General features: G+C 44.1%; 1 protein-coding gene across 8 annotated transcripts in view; it reads left to right on the forward strand.

The window, feature by feature from the left end:
- Positions 1-14,044, forward strand: part of AGAP1 (ArfGAP with GTPase domain, ankyrin repeat and PH domain 1) — a 329,227-nt gene that overhangs the window by 133,892 nt on the left and 181,291 nt on the right. For all 8 annotated transcript variants that reach the window (XM_059868340.1, XM_059868339.1, XM_059868337.1 and 5 more), the window contains one exon: positions 10,491-10,618. In XM_059868340.1, coding sequence (XP_059724323.1) covers positions 10,491-10,618 — 128 coding nt within the window. The remainder of the gene's footprint in view (positions 1-10,490; positions 10,619-14,044) is intronic.

A 14,044-nucleotide genomic window follows, 5' to 3' on the forward strand; every position in this document is an offset into this window, starting at 1 on the left:
GCATTTATTAAAGAGAAGATCCCGCTTTGCCCTCTTATAATAAAGAGATGCTTTTGTCTGAGCTATCAAACGTTTAAAACTGGTGTAATAAACATAATCCTTTTGTAACCTCCTCTGTTGTGTAACAAACACATTTTCAACATCAAAGTTGATTATTAGCATAGCTGGTTCCTCCAAAGCCATTTCCGAGCCGCATTGCAAATCGCTGCCTTGCAGCTAATCCGTATGCATATGCAAATCCCATTGAGCTGTTTGCTCGGCCGGATTAGCAGCGTGTGTTCTGCCTTTAAAAGCCTCCCTAGATGCGGGGGGTGGAGAGTGGAGCAGGGCACAGTGCTGGCATTCCCCTCGGAATTCCTGCACCAGCAAACTTCCAGCGCTGCTGCTGCTGCCGAGCTTCGGAGATCCGTTTTTCCTTCTCTATAAAGTGCAGAATCTTTAATTGTGTCTCATGAACTTGGAAACTGAGGGTTAGGTCTGATGAGGTGGTGCTGCACAAAGCAACTTGTGCCCACCAAAGCTGGAGCTTCTGCCTCTCCCTCTAGAAGAAAATCATTTGCACTGATGGTGTTGTGTGATTTTGGTCAAATGTCAGTGCAACTTTATCTGTAAGCTCCTCCTTTCATTTCAGTTTCTGTTGTTGGAAAGTTTTAAACATCAAGACTCCTATTCTCTGCATCTTTCCTTTTTACTCTTCGTTCTTTTTTATTCTTTACTCTTCCTTTCCTCTTCACTGGAGTTCTGTGTGAGCCAGACACAGCAAGGTCAGGTCATGCCTGCTGCAGGATCTGGTCAATACTTTGTGGAAAAGAGAGAATCCAGCACAACATCATTTTGTACAACTCAAGAGATGAATCTGGAGCACACAGAGCTGGTTTTGAACAGCCTCTCTCTGTAGATTTTGGTTATTTCTTTAGCTTGGTCTTTGCAGGGGTACCAGTCTGGGATCCCTGTGGACTTGTTGCAGCAGTGCATGCTGCATTTTGGTTAGGAAGGAAGCTCAATTCAGGAAGGAAAATTAATTGGCAGATGGATGGGACAGCATGGGCTGCCTCAGTTATGAAAATGATCCCAAATATTAAATGTGAACACAGGGGCTCAACATGTTTTATTAAAGGGTTAGGAAACTGGGGGACTCTTCTTGATGTGGCACTTGGAGATGTGGTTAGTAGTGGCCTTGGCAGTGCTGGGGTAATGCTTGGACTTGATTTTGGAGAGCTTTTCCAGCCTAAAGGGTCCTGTGATTCCTGTGATCCCTGACAGTCTCCACATGTGACTTCACTTGATTATTTCCTGCAACTTTCAAAACTTCAAATTAAATTTTTGAATAAATTCTAACTCTGCTAGAAAACATTTTTTTGAACATATTTGTCATCTATGACAAGTGCATTCCCTCAACAACCTCTGTGGAGGGCTGCCTTATCACCTTTAGTTCAAGAATTATTATAAAGCTGGTACATGACTAAAAATTGCATTGTTTTGTTAATAAATGTGTGAATGTTTGTTCCTTTTAGTTTCAGCAAAAGATCCTTTTGTGTCAGGTAACTTCTGCACTGTCTCAACTTTGAAAAGGCTGAAGGTGGCTTTCAGAGCCACAGAACCAATTTTAAATTAAGGCAGAGGTTTGTTTTTCTTCAAGCTCTATCTGCACTTAATGAAAGAACGTTATCGGCAGATGCTGAAGAAATATTTTTTTCCATAGAAAATTGGATTTGGGGCATAAAACTTGTTAATGTTAATAAAGACAGGTCATTACTGGTCTCAAGTCAGATATGCAAACTGCAGGAGATGGAGTGCTGCTGGTGGCACTTCTGCTGCTGCTCCTTGGGTGTGAAAAAAGCCCTGGTGAGGAGTAAATCAGCCGGAGTTGAGCGCACACACAATCGCCTCACTCCCATCATTTATGCCCTTCCTGATGCCTGATGCACTCACTTGTGTCTTAGGCCTGGTAATTTACAGTCTCCCAGAAAGGTATGTTTAGATTTAAGCTGTGCAATAGTGTAACTAATGAGAAATTGAGGGGAATTTATAGTGCTTGGTGATTGATTGGCCAAGTACCTCGACATTAATTGAAATCCGAGGACTCCCAGCTGTCTTTCAGTTAAAAAAAAATTAAATGGGGGGAAAAAAAAAAAAGTGGTTTTGGAATAGTGAAACTATTGCTTTGTAGCATTTATGGAGAACGTGGCTGGGGTGAAAAGGTGGGATTCCCTAAAGAATGGAAGGGCTGTGGCTGATCTGCACCCCTGGTAGTATCACTCAGCTTTTAACAATCCCACTGTGACTTCAGTTGTCTTTCCCTGGGAGTTTGGCCCCAGTTCCATCTGGGAACTTGGCTGTGGAGTCAGCACTTTATGCTGCTGTCTCTGCCCTGTTCAGAGAGGTACTCAGGCCTAACTGTTGTGTGACAAATTATCAGGATAAATAGGTGGCGTTAATCTCTCGCTTAATAACGCCGCTGTTTAACCAGAGCACACAGCTCTCTCCTCTGCTGTCATCCTCTAAATGCACCATTCTTGCTGGAGCTTAGTCTTGTGAAAATGTCTAAATTTTCCCATTAAGTGCTTAAAAAGTAATAAAACTAAAGCCATTAGCCTTCACTCGTCAGATCTGTATCAAGAGAAATATTCTTGGGCACCATAAATCTGATCAAGTGTTCGACATTTATATCATTCGGCTTCATTCTCTGGAAATGGACCTTTGAAGGTAAATTGCATTAAGTAGGGCAGTTTAAATTTTTAATACAATCTTATTGTAACTGTTAGCAAATGATTAAAGTGCAAAGGGGGGGCTTATGTGTTTTGGGAGATTTATGTGAAATGCTCCATGATGCTTCTGCTCTGGCAGGGAACTGCTTTTGTGACAGCTGGATGTGCATAAACCCCCACACCCAGAGGATTTTTAGCTTGTAGTGGTGGAGGAGATGACTTCCTGTCTGCTGCTGGATTTCTGGAGGGTGTTTTGGGAACAGGATTTATTCCACCTTCACTCTGGTGTTGGTAACACAAAGCTTAACTCTTTTTCCAGCAGGCCTCTGTGTGCCTGAGAGGTGGATTATGATGGCTCAGTGGGCAATGAGCCATCATGGGCTGAGGTGGTTTATTTAATCTTATTGAGGTGCTTGGTGGTTTGTTTTGAGGGACATTTTTCTTTGAAGTACAAGAACATTCTCTGGCTTGAGTTTGGTGAACAGCACAGATAAGTTGTGCTTCAGAAGCAGTGATGTGTTTATGCACCTTTTTTCTGGCGTTGCTGTAGTAAACCTGATTGCTCTTTTCTGAGGAGAATACTCACATCTTGAGGAATAATATCTCTGAATATTTAATGTGAAAAAAGTGATATTTGTTCAAAGTGTTAGGTGACTGTAACTTTTTTCTTAGATACCCCAGCAATCATGGCCCTTGTTTTGGAAGCAGCTGTGCCCTGTCTGGATGTAGCTGTGTGATCTCATGGTGCGCTTACACCCCTGACTTCAGACTTTGGGTTGCTAGGTAACAATTTTGTGTCATTTTGGCAGTTGAAAAAAGAAAACCATTGATTACTCTCATTTTCTGGAGAGCTTTTTCTCTAAGTTGAGTTAATAGAACCGCCTGGATGAGGCACAAGTTAAGCTGAATTTGCTTTAGTAAATGTGATTAGTTTATTTTTTTCTAGAGGGTTGATTGCATCTGAGGTGCACTACCACAACCAACAGCTTTCTGTCATGGTGTGTCCTTCTCTGTGCTCTGTTAGTGAGCTCGTTGGGTGTGCATGACTCTTCAGAAAGCAGAAATGTTCTCTATGAAAGCAGTCATTTGGTGGTGTCTGCCCCAAAGTGGGCTCTTCATAAAGCTGTTTCAAAATGGGACTAGGAAATGACTCACTAAGGGGGTAAAATCCTGAAGCATCATATAATTTTCTGTTATTTAAACTTATGTTTTGATATGATTAAAAAGCAATTTTATGTTTTGATATAGAATTAAATACATACAATGATGTTATCCTTAAGAATGTTATTCTTAAAGGTTCTTTAACAACTCAGTTGTTTCCTTTATGGACTTTTTACAAAACACATTCACTTGACAACATTTTCTTTGAGTCTTTTCAGTTGGACTTTTTTTTTCTTGTTTCAACATTTTTTTATCTTTGCATTTAAAATCACAACTCTTTGTGGGATAGAACAGGGTTTATGACTTTATTCTGTCCTCATGGAAAGGTCAGCAGAGCTCCAGGAGGTACTGGTGAGGTAAATCCATGTGCAGGTGACTTTACCTGTGTGTCTGGCACAAAGTTCCCCTTAAATCCTCAAGTTGTGTGCTTCTACTTGCAGAACAGTTCAAGCAGCGAGGAAAACACAGGTTTATTTTTTAAATTGCTTCAGATGCCAGATTGTTTCCAGTGGATTTATTGGCATATTTGCTTACCTAGGCTTGGAAGGCAGTGATTTGCATGGAAGTTGGGAATAAGTGATGTGCAGTGTTAATTAGAGTTACCTGTGGAGGAAAAAAAATATATGTTGGCATTGATGAAAGATATTTAATACTGAGCCTGATTTACTGCTGTATTTTCATATCTTGTAAGACAAGGTTTAAGAAGCAAAGATTTGTTAACCAAGCACTTTGTCCTCTAAAACCTCCTAATGCTTTTGGGGCCTTGCACTACAGATTTGGATACTTTTGGTCAATTTGACTCTTCTTTTTTGGTCATTGAGATTTCTCCCAGCAAGTCCCACCACAGGCTGTCAGAGCATGGAGGGGGTTTGTGCTCAGTGCAGAGCAGGAGCTCCTTTCCCTGGTGTTGACTTCGCAGTGGCACCACTTCTTCAGGGCAAAGTGACTTCAGCCATCTCTGGCTGCACATGGCCAGGAGTTAGCTGGATAAATTGCCATTTCCAAACCCCAGCTTTAGAATTGTCCAGCACTCTATTACACCTGACACGTGGGATGCCAAGCTCTCCTTTTAAACAGGAGAACATAAAGGTTGTTTAGCCTAGAAAACTGATTGAATTTAAAATAACAGGCACAATGGCCTTAATAGTGGCTACTTACATTAATGTTTCCCATTTGGAAGCATTTGTGGTTAAGGCTTGCTCTGGTAGTTATTACTGCCTCTCCTGCAATATGTAGTTGTGGAATAAATTTATTTTTATTGAACCCTTACTTATCCTGTAAACATGGAATATTAAGCTAAAAGGCAGCTGCTGTAAAAATGTAAGCTGCTATATAACTTAACATCTTCCACTTGAGTTTTTTTAAGGTAAAAGCAAATACTTGTTCACACAAAAATCCTAATTTTGCATTGTTTTCCCCCAAGTAGTTAAAACAGGTATTTATTTTAACAAATGTTTATCCCTGCTGATGTTTTTCACTCAGCTGTCAGCATTCCAGCTTCAACTGAAGCCCATTTTCTGTCTGTGCATTGGTGAAGGAAAATTTCCTGCATTCCCATCTTTTGCACAAGTGGCAGGTTTTAACTGAACCTGCTGTTTACTCTTTTTTGGACGTGCAGAGGAGATGGATGGTCTCACACAGGTTTTTATGAGAAACCAGTTTTGATTTAAATTAGTGGTAATTGGGGAAGAGTGTTTGCATCTCCTAAAATATGCAGCACCCCCTGTACTGTGATCACTAAGAAGAGAGACGGCACCAGATGTTATGGGTCTTGTATGCCTGGAGTCTTCCCTTTTAATATTCCAAGCTTTCCTTGGTTGAGCAATTTAAATGTATAAAAAAGAGCCCAGGAAGAGCTGTATTCCCTGCCTTTTGGGAATGAGAAGTGATCAGGCTGCTGGTACCTTTGGGTGTTTTCCAGGATCCATCTTAGGAGCAGGGAGAGGTCTGGTCTCAGCCTAGATGAGGTTTCCCTCAGCTCATCTCTGGGCTGCTGCAGAGTGTTCTCAGTTTTCCGAGATGTGGGGCTGGAGCAGACTCTCACCTTGTGCCTTGAACTCCTCCTAGGGAGGAGGGATTTTCCCCTGAGGTCTCTGCCTTTCTCATCCTTGTCCTTGCATGGAGCTGTGCTGATGAGGTTGATGCCTCAAGTTTGAGCTTTTCTATTTTTCACATTCTGTGCTGCTTTAGTGTGTGGGTCTGGGCTTCCTATTATGGGATGGTGAGCTCTCTGCACAGAGCAGGGAGACAAAACAATTCCTGCTCTAGCTGGGGACCAAGGACAAATGATCCAAATCTCAGCCCAAGAGCACAAACAACATGGGCTGAAGAGAGAAAAACAAGCAGGGTGGGACTGCGTGGGCTAAAGCTGGAATTGGACAATTAACTCCAAAATGCAAATGGAGCAGAACTTAAAAAAGCGTGAGACTGTGACTGGTCATCCATTTTGTGACCATTTTGGTTCATCTTGGTTCAAGAGCCTGGCTGGGCCCTTGTGCTGCCCAGGGTGGATCCATTGAGGAAATTCTTTTAATAAATCCCAGCTTTATTCTTTAACTCTGTCCAGTCTCTGTTCTAGGTCAGCCTTCACAAGGCATCAAGGTCCAGGAGGAGCTGACATGTGATCAGCCTTTTGAACCAGGGCAGACAGCTCTGTCAGTGCAGCTCCTCTGGCACCAGCATTCCTAAAGGGAATGAGCACCCAAACAGAGCACCAAGAGGAGTCAGTTCCTTATGGAGGCACTGCCCTGCTCCTCATCCCCGAGGGAATTCAGTCCTCTGCTCCTCATCCCCGAGGGAATTCAGTCCTCTGCTCCTCATCCCTGAGGGAATTCAGTCCTCTGCTCCTCATCCCCGAGGGAATTCAGTCCTCTGCTCCTCATCCCTGAGGGAATTCAGTCCTCTGCTCCTCATCCCCGAGGGAATTCAATCCTCTGCTCCTCATCCCCGAGGGAATTCAGTCCTCTGCTCTTCATCCCTGAGGGAATTCAGTCCTCTGCTCCTCATCCCCGAGGGAATTCTGTCCTCTGCTCTTCATCCCTGAGGGAATTCAGTCCTCTGCTCCTCATCCCTGAGGGAATTCAGTCCTCTGCTCCTCATCCCCGAGGGAATTCAGTCCTCTGCTCCTCATCCCTGAGGGAATTCAGTCCTCTGCTCCTCATCCCCGAGGGAATTCAATCCTCTGCTCCTCATCCCCGAGGGAATTCAGTCCTCTGCTCTTCATCCCTGAGGGAATTCAGTCCTCTGCTCCTCATCCCCGAGGGAATTCAGTCCTCTGCTCTTCATCCCTGAGGGAATTCAGTCCTCTGCTCCTCATCCCTGAGAGAATTCAGTCCTCTGCTCCTCATCCCCAAGGAGGGTTTTGCTTGGGGAAATGAGTTGTGCTCACTTGTATCCATGTGCAGCTCCAAGCTCTCCTGCTCAGGGCTCCCTGAAAACCACGTGGGCAGGCAGGGAGCAGGAGATGCTGAGGAATGAGTGGGTTTTGACTAACAAAAAGCAGCGTTTGAGATGGAAGTGGCAGGGGGTGGGAAGGTTAATTTTGTTGTGGTGCGCTAGGTCAGGCATGGAAGGAGAGGCATTCAAGCCAAGAGCTTTCCCTCCCAACTCGGAGTGGGAATTTCACATGCTTTTAATTATCAATGCCTTCAAGCAGAATACAGCTCCCAGTCATTCTGGCTCGTGGAATTAAATTTAAATGTATAAAAAATAAGTGTCGGTCCCCCTCCAAGGCCAAATATTTGCTAAATATCAGTTCTTCTTGTTTGCAACTCTAAGTATCCATGGCATATCCCTGTTTATTTGCAGAAAAGTTTTTGACTATGCACATAAGTTTTGTTTAGCTTTTCATACTACTGATATATTACAATAAAACCTGTCCCAAACTGTTAGATTGAGTATATAAAACCACAGACAATTCAACTGATTTTTTAAAAGAGTTGAAATGCTTCTCACCGTCTGGATTATTTTTGGTATCTGCCATAGATTAAGTTGGTATTCATCTGTTTTAGAAATATTTTTTCGAGAGTATTAAATTCACATATTGTGTTCAGAAGCAGCTTGGGACAAAAATATTTCTGCTTTCTTGAATTTTTTATTCACTTTATAGAATATCATTGTTCTGACGGAGCGAGGAGCTAAGAAATTTGGGGTGAAGAATGGTCTGTTTAAACCCCACCTGTGTCCAGTGTGGGGCCCCCAGCAGAACGATGTGGAGGTGCTGGAGTGAGTCCAGAGGAGGCCAGAGGGATGCTCCAAGGGCTGGGGCCCCTCTGCTCTGGAGCCAGCCTGGCAGAGCTGGGGGTGCTCACCTGGAGAGGAGAAGCTCCAGGGAGAGCTCAGAGCTCCTTGCAGGGCCTGAAGGGGCTCCAGGAGAGCTGGAGAGGGACTGGGGACAAGGCATGGAGGGACAGGACTTCCACTGTCAGGGGGCAGGGATGGATGGGATATTGGGAATTAGGAATTTGTCCCTGTGAGGGTGCTGAGGCCCTGGCACTGCCCAGAGCAGCTGTGGCTGCCCCTGGATGCCTGGCAGTGCCCAAGGCCAGGTTGGACACTGGGGCTTGGAGCACCCAGGTGCCTTGCTCATGTGTTTGAGTCACTGAGTTCAGACTGTCCTGGGCTTCTTCCCCTGTTCCTTCCCCTTCCTTGCCAGACTGTGCTGTGTGTGTCAGTGCTGCCAACAGCCCTGTACCCACATTGCAGGGAAGAGGTAAATATATTCCTTGGCTGCTTATCTCTCCCATGTGAGAGCAGGAGCTTTTGCAGATGAGGTCGTTTTCATTCATGTGTGGTTTTTGTTCAGTTTTGGTCTTAATTTAGGTCTGTACCACATAGGATGAAGACAAATCCATGTGCATATGTTAAAATCTGACCTTTGGTTTGCTCTCTTCACTCACTAATGTGTTTTAAAATATTTTAATATATAGCTTCCCAGGCCCCAGATCAATAACCCAATGGGTCTGAAATGACAGAGTGCTACGATATTCCCCTTTAATTTAAACATGATTAGCTGATGAAGGTTATGATCAATATGCTAGGGGAAGATAAATTAATTGATATCATCCTTTCAGGATGATAAGAGGCCTATTGGAGGTGGGATGTAACTAATGAAGCTGCTTCTTCATATATACGAGCCATTCTTTATACAATGTATTCTCACTAAATCATGGTTATGCCATCATTCATTTACATGAAAAACATAAGCCACAGACCAGTTTGTTATTAAAATTGCATTCATTTGAGAAGAAACTATGCTTACACTGTCCCTGCCTGTGCTGTAATGTAGTGAGGGAAAATGATCTTGGAATTTACATAATTGTCTTTTTGTGTTTGCTGAATGAGACAGACTGGGTTCTGTTGGCTTAATTCCAAGGAGTTTCTGGGGGACTTCTTAAGGAGATGTCAGTAAATGTCACTGGTTTTGGTGGAGGTGCTGCAAGTGACTGCAGACTCCTTGTCACAAGTTTTGGGAAGTGCTTCCCTTCATGAAGAAAACTGCCTGCAAGGAAGCTAAATTTAGTCAGTGGCATTTTTGATTAGCCACTACACAAGTACCTGTTTCCAAAGACTGAAATTTTGATTAGTTTTTAATTTGTGACTCAAAAGGTAGCAAGAAGTTTTATTTTTATGTATTTATGACATAAAAAGAGCTCTTTGCAAAGGCTTTAGCTGAATTAGCAGCATGAGCTCAAGCTGCAGTGTGTGATGAGATGAATTTCTGAAATAGTTTGACTTGTTTAAATTGAAAGATTGTAGGAGAGGTTTGGAAGTTGCTGCATTCCACATCGGTTCTGTTTGATCTTTTTTATTACGGGTCTGCCAAGCTGTGTATAGAGATGTTAATGGCTCTGATCCCTGTATCCATTTGATAAATGCTGCTTTTCCTTCTATGCTGAAGAGAATGTCTTAATAAATTGGGGGTGAAAAAAAAAAAGGCATTTTTCCAGCTGTGCTGCTGCTGTGAAGAAATAAAAGCTAAAATTAGAAATAATGATACAGCTTCTTTCCATAAAGAATTTCACTGGGATGTGTGGTACCACCAATCCAGATATTTATTTGCTGTCATGAACCCTTTATCAGTTCTAATATTCCAGTTCTCTTTGCTTTGGGTTCCACAGTGGATTGCCCTGTTGCAATGGCTGATAAAAAAAGGGAAATCCATTTTATACCTTAGCAGCAGAAACCAGGTATCTCCTGTCTGCCAGGAGAATATCCCAAGGAAGAATGGAAAATGTTTGCTACCATGAGCTTTTATGAAAAACATAAACCTCAGATGAGTCTCTCTCATCTGAGACTGATGAGCTTTGGTACTGTGGGGTCATAAACACAGAGAGGACTTGGGACAGAATTCCTGCTGTTGTTTTTTTGTAATTTTTTTCCCCGAGTCCTCTGGTGCTCACCTGGTGGAATGAGACTTCTGGAGTCACATTTTCCATGTGGAGAACCCAGCTGGAGTCTCCCGTGGAGCACTGTGGAAAACCAGCACCCTTCCCCTTCCTGTAAGACATCAGTTTTTGGAGCAGGTTTTGGTGGTGCCCCCCGAGTTTGTGTGTTGCTCACTGTGTGTTTCCCACACTGTGTGCCCTGCCTGACCTGCCTGGCTGTTTTGTTTCCCCTCAGTTGCCCAGAAGATCGTTTCCACCAAGAAGAAGCAGCAGCTCTCAATCGGACCCTGCAAATCTCTGCCCAACTCTCCGAGCCACTCCTCCGTGTGTTCTGCCCAGGTGTCTGCCGTACATATCAGCCAGGTACAGACAAAATCAATGCTTGGGAAAGGAGCTGATAAGCTGCTTTTCATCTCTGATGTGTTTCCTGTCATTTCAAGGGCTCTCCTTGCTGCTCGAGAGGTAGTTGCCATTTTATTAATGCTGCCAGTGCTCTGTAGTTTGAAGTGATACTTGAATTGTTTTTTTTAAGATTGGCTTGAGTTCAAGAAACAAAGAAGCAAAGCAGAATAATTTGGCTTTAAAGCCTGCTTAGATAGATAAGCCTGCTTTGATCATTCTCATTGATACCCAGCAGCCTGCAGGTCTGGGTAGGCCAATCATTACAGTTGCAGGATTTGCTGTGCTGTGGTTCAACATCCCCTTGCTGTGTTTTTGGTGGTTACTCTCACTCAGCTGTGCTGAGCTGGTGTATCCCAGTGGTTGGAGTGCTGGAATTTTACACTTGATGGTATTTTGAGAAACATGTGGTCAATACCAACGTTTTCTGACTGGCACAACTTTTACCCAGGTGTATTGCATGCTCTCCTGTGTTTGCCTGACAATGCCCTTCCTCAGTGTCTTTGTTTTCTAGTGTCAACTGATCATCTCTGGGCTTGTCCCCAGCTGGGATAGATATAAACTGATGGCTATAAACTATGTCAGATACCCACAGCCATTCTGGTGTGAGTTTCAGTCTAAACTCAGTAGTACACAGGTTATTTTGCAGTCCTGAGCCACCCACCTGAGGATTTGTTTTGGCTATGGACCTTTATCCCACACAGTGCCTGCTTTGTGGCAGAAGGGAGTAACTTCTCCCACTGGGTTATAACCCTAAAGATGCAGGTGCCAGTTTAATCTTCAGAGTTCTCTGCTGTGACTTACTGAGTCCTGATACGAGCTCAGGCTGTGACTGTGGCTTTTGCTGATGAGCCAAAAGAGAATGCTGGAGTTCAGACCCCCCTTTCTAAAGCAGGTGCTGAGTGAGGTGTGTTGTTCCTCCCAAGAGCCCTGGCACCTTGTGGTGAAGAAAAAGTTCTCACATGGGAGAGGTTCTTCCCTTCCAGGTTTCCTCTGCCAGTCTGTCTCTGGCCAGTTCGTGGCCACAGGCCCTTGGAACTTGCCCTCTCTGGGGGCATTTTTTGTTAAAGAAGCTTTTTTTGATGAAGGACATCAGATATCTGGGGGTTCACTGGTTTCCTGCCCAGGTCTAGTTTGAAGGTCAACAGCAAACACCAAATTCTAGACCAGTGCCATCACCTATGCAGCAAACTTCTTGCCAGTGATAAGAACTGTTTGGGAAAATCAAGGCAAGGCAGCTTTTGTGATAAGGCTCCCTAGATTCTGTTTCAACAAAAGTGAAATAATGTTCTTTACTGCCTTTGCCAGGTGTCATAATTACCTGAAGGGGCAATTGCATCACCAGTCAAAGATGTCTCTCTTCTGAGACTGATGTCATGCCTAAAAGTAGAGGCCAGAAATCTGTTTCATGTCCTATCTCCTTTGTGCTACACTTAAAGGCAGTGTGACCTTGTTTAAGGGAAGGAAGCTGAATCCTTATCCCAGACTTAAAAGAACTTTGCAACTGCAATTCCAAGTTTAAGATGATCTGGGGCAAGATTTGCCATCTCTGATCTTGGCTGGAAGACTGGCTGGTGTCCTGCCCTTTGGAACATCTCTCTTGGCGTAATGATGTTCCTCTGAAGATTTCCTCCATGAATCAAACCCGTTAGCGGTGCAGTGCCCTGCCACTTGCATTCTCCACAGGAGCAGAGGCCTTCAGAGGCAGTGCTTACACACAGCACTTCAGCTAAAGTCCAATATTGTTCCATCTCTGGTTGGATCATCCCGGGGATTGAACTCCTGCAAACTCTCCAGATGACTCTGCAGTCAAAAGCTTAGGCTTTAGAGAGAGAGAAAAAAAAGTGGTATTGAGTGTCACCTTAACCAGAGGAGTCCTTAGCATACCTTGGGGGGAGTTCCAAGGCTCAGCACCATCCAGGGCTTCTGTGGTTCCAGTCTGCCACGTTGGACAGGGCTTGGAGCAGTCTGGTCTGGTGGAAAGTGTCCCTGCCCATGGCAGAGTGTTGGAATGAGATCAGCCTTGATGTCCCTCCCAATCCAAACCACTCTGGGATTCTGTGACAGACTTGTCTGTGTGTGGGGGTGCTTCTCCATCTGCATGTGCAGGACTCTGAGGTGGTGCCTGCCTCAGTAAGATCCCTTCCAGAAAATGCTCTCAGGAGTAGCTGTAGTTATGTATTTCCAGAGGCCTGTCCCACACAGTAAAATGCTTCCTATTCAAAAGGTAAAATCCACTTTTCTTTGTAGTAGATGCTGCTTAATTCTCCTTCTGACTTAGTTTTTAGTGTGTATGTCAGTCAAGGGGAAGGTTTTCCTTGAAAACCTTTTTAAGTACCTCAGGTACCTCTGTTGGCTTTTAGGGCAGCACAGAACACATGGAAAGAATTTTATTCTCAAATCCAAGGATTATCATTCATGAGGATGATGGACAGAGCTGTTGTATACTCTGTCAACAAGGGAGATGGTGCAACATCACTTTCATTCTGTCTGCTGCATTCAGGTGTTCCAGTCACAGCCCACTGTCTGGCTTTTTGGAACACTTCAAGAGGTAGACTGAGCTGTTTAGAGAAGAAGTACTGTGCAGTGGATTGGGGGCCTCTTATTGACCACAGGGCATCTTGGAATAGGTCTTTAATTTACTTTTTACAAGTACAGACCAGTCACTTCTGTATCTCTGTGCTCTGCATGTCTATCCCACTTCACATTCCCACATTCCCCTATCCCTTGACAATCTTCCTAGGCATGATGTGCTTGTATACCATGCTAAGTCTAATTTCAAACAAGAATTGAGTTCCCTTTTCCCTCATAAAACCCCACAGAGCCATTTCTTTTCCCTGAATTCATCCTGGTGCTGGAGGAGTTGCTTGTCCTTTACACCTGACATATCAGGTGTAAGACATTAAGACATTGCCTTAGCAGAATAGTGCCAATAAAAACATTTCCAAAGGGCTGTTTCCTCTGCCCAGCCCCTGGAAGTGGAGATCATCTGGTTCCCAAACCCATGAGGCTGCTCAGCCCCACCTGTGCTCCTCAGTGCCTCTGTGTGGGGGCTGGATAACCTGCTGAGGAGTTACCTGTTGTAAAAACAGCTGGAAAAGCCTTTGGCACAACAGCTGCTGTTGCTGTTTGTGTGAAAGGCTCCAGGCCCCTCTCCAGACAAACTGATGTGCAGATTCCAGCCAGGAATCCCCAGCAGTGAGCTGCAGTTTTGAAGGTAGAGATGGAAAGATTGTTTTACCAGTGACTGCAATTCCTAGAAATCTGCAGGCTGTGTATGTTTTCACATTGGCTGGCTTTCCTGGAATTCAGCTGTTACTCACTGTTCTGCTGTGAGGGGAGATTGAAAATGGCACCCTGTTTCCATGTCTGCCTGCTCTCTGTGCATTC

This window comes from Haemorhous mexicanus, chromosome 26 (genome assembly GCF_027477595.1).
Source record: "Haemorhous mexicanus isolate bHaeMex1 chromosome 26, bHaeMex1.pri, whole genome shotgun sequence".
Lineage (NCBI taxonomy): Eukaryota > Metazoa > Chordata > Aves > Passeriformes > Fringillidae > Haemorhous > Haemorhous mexicanus.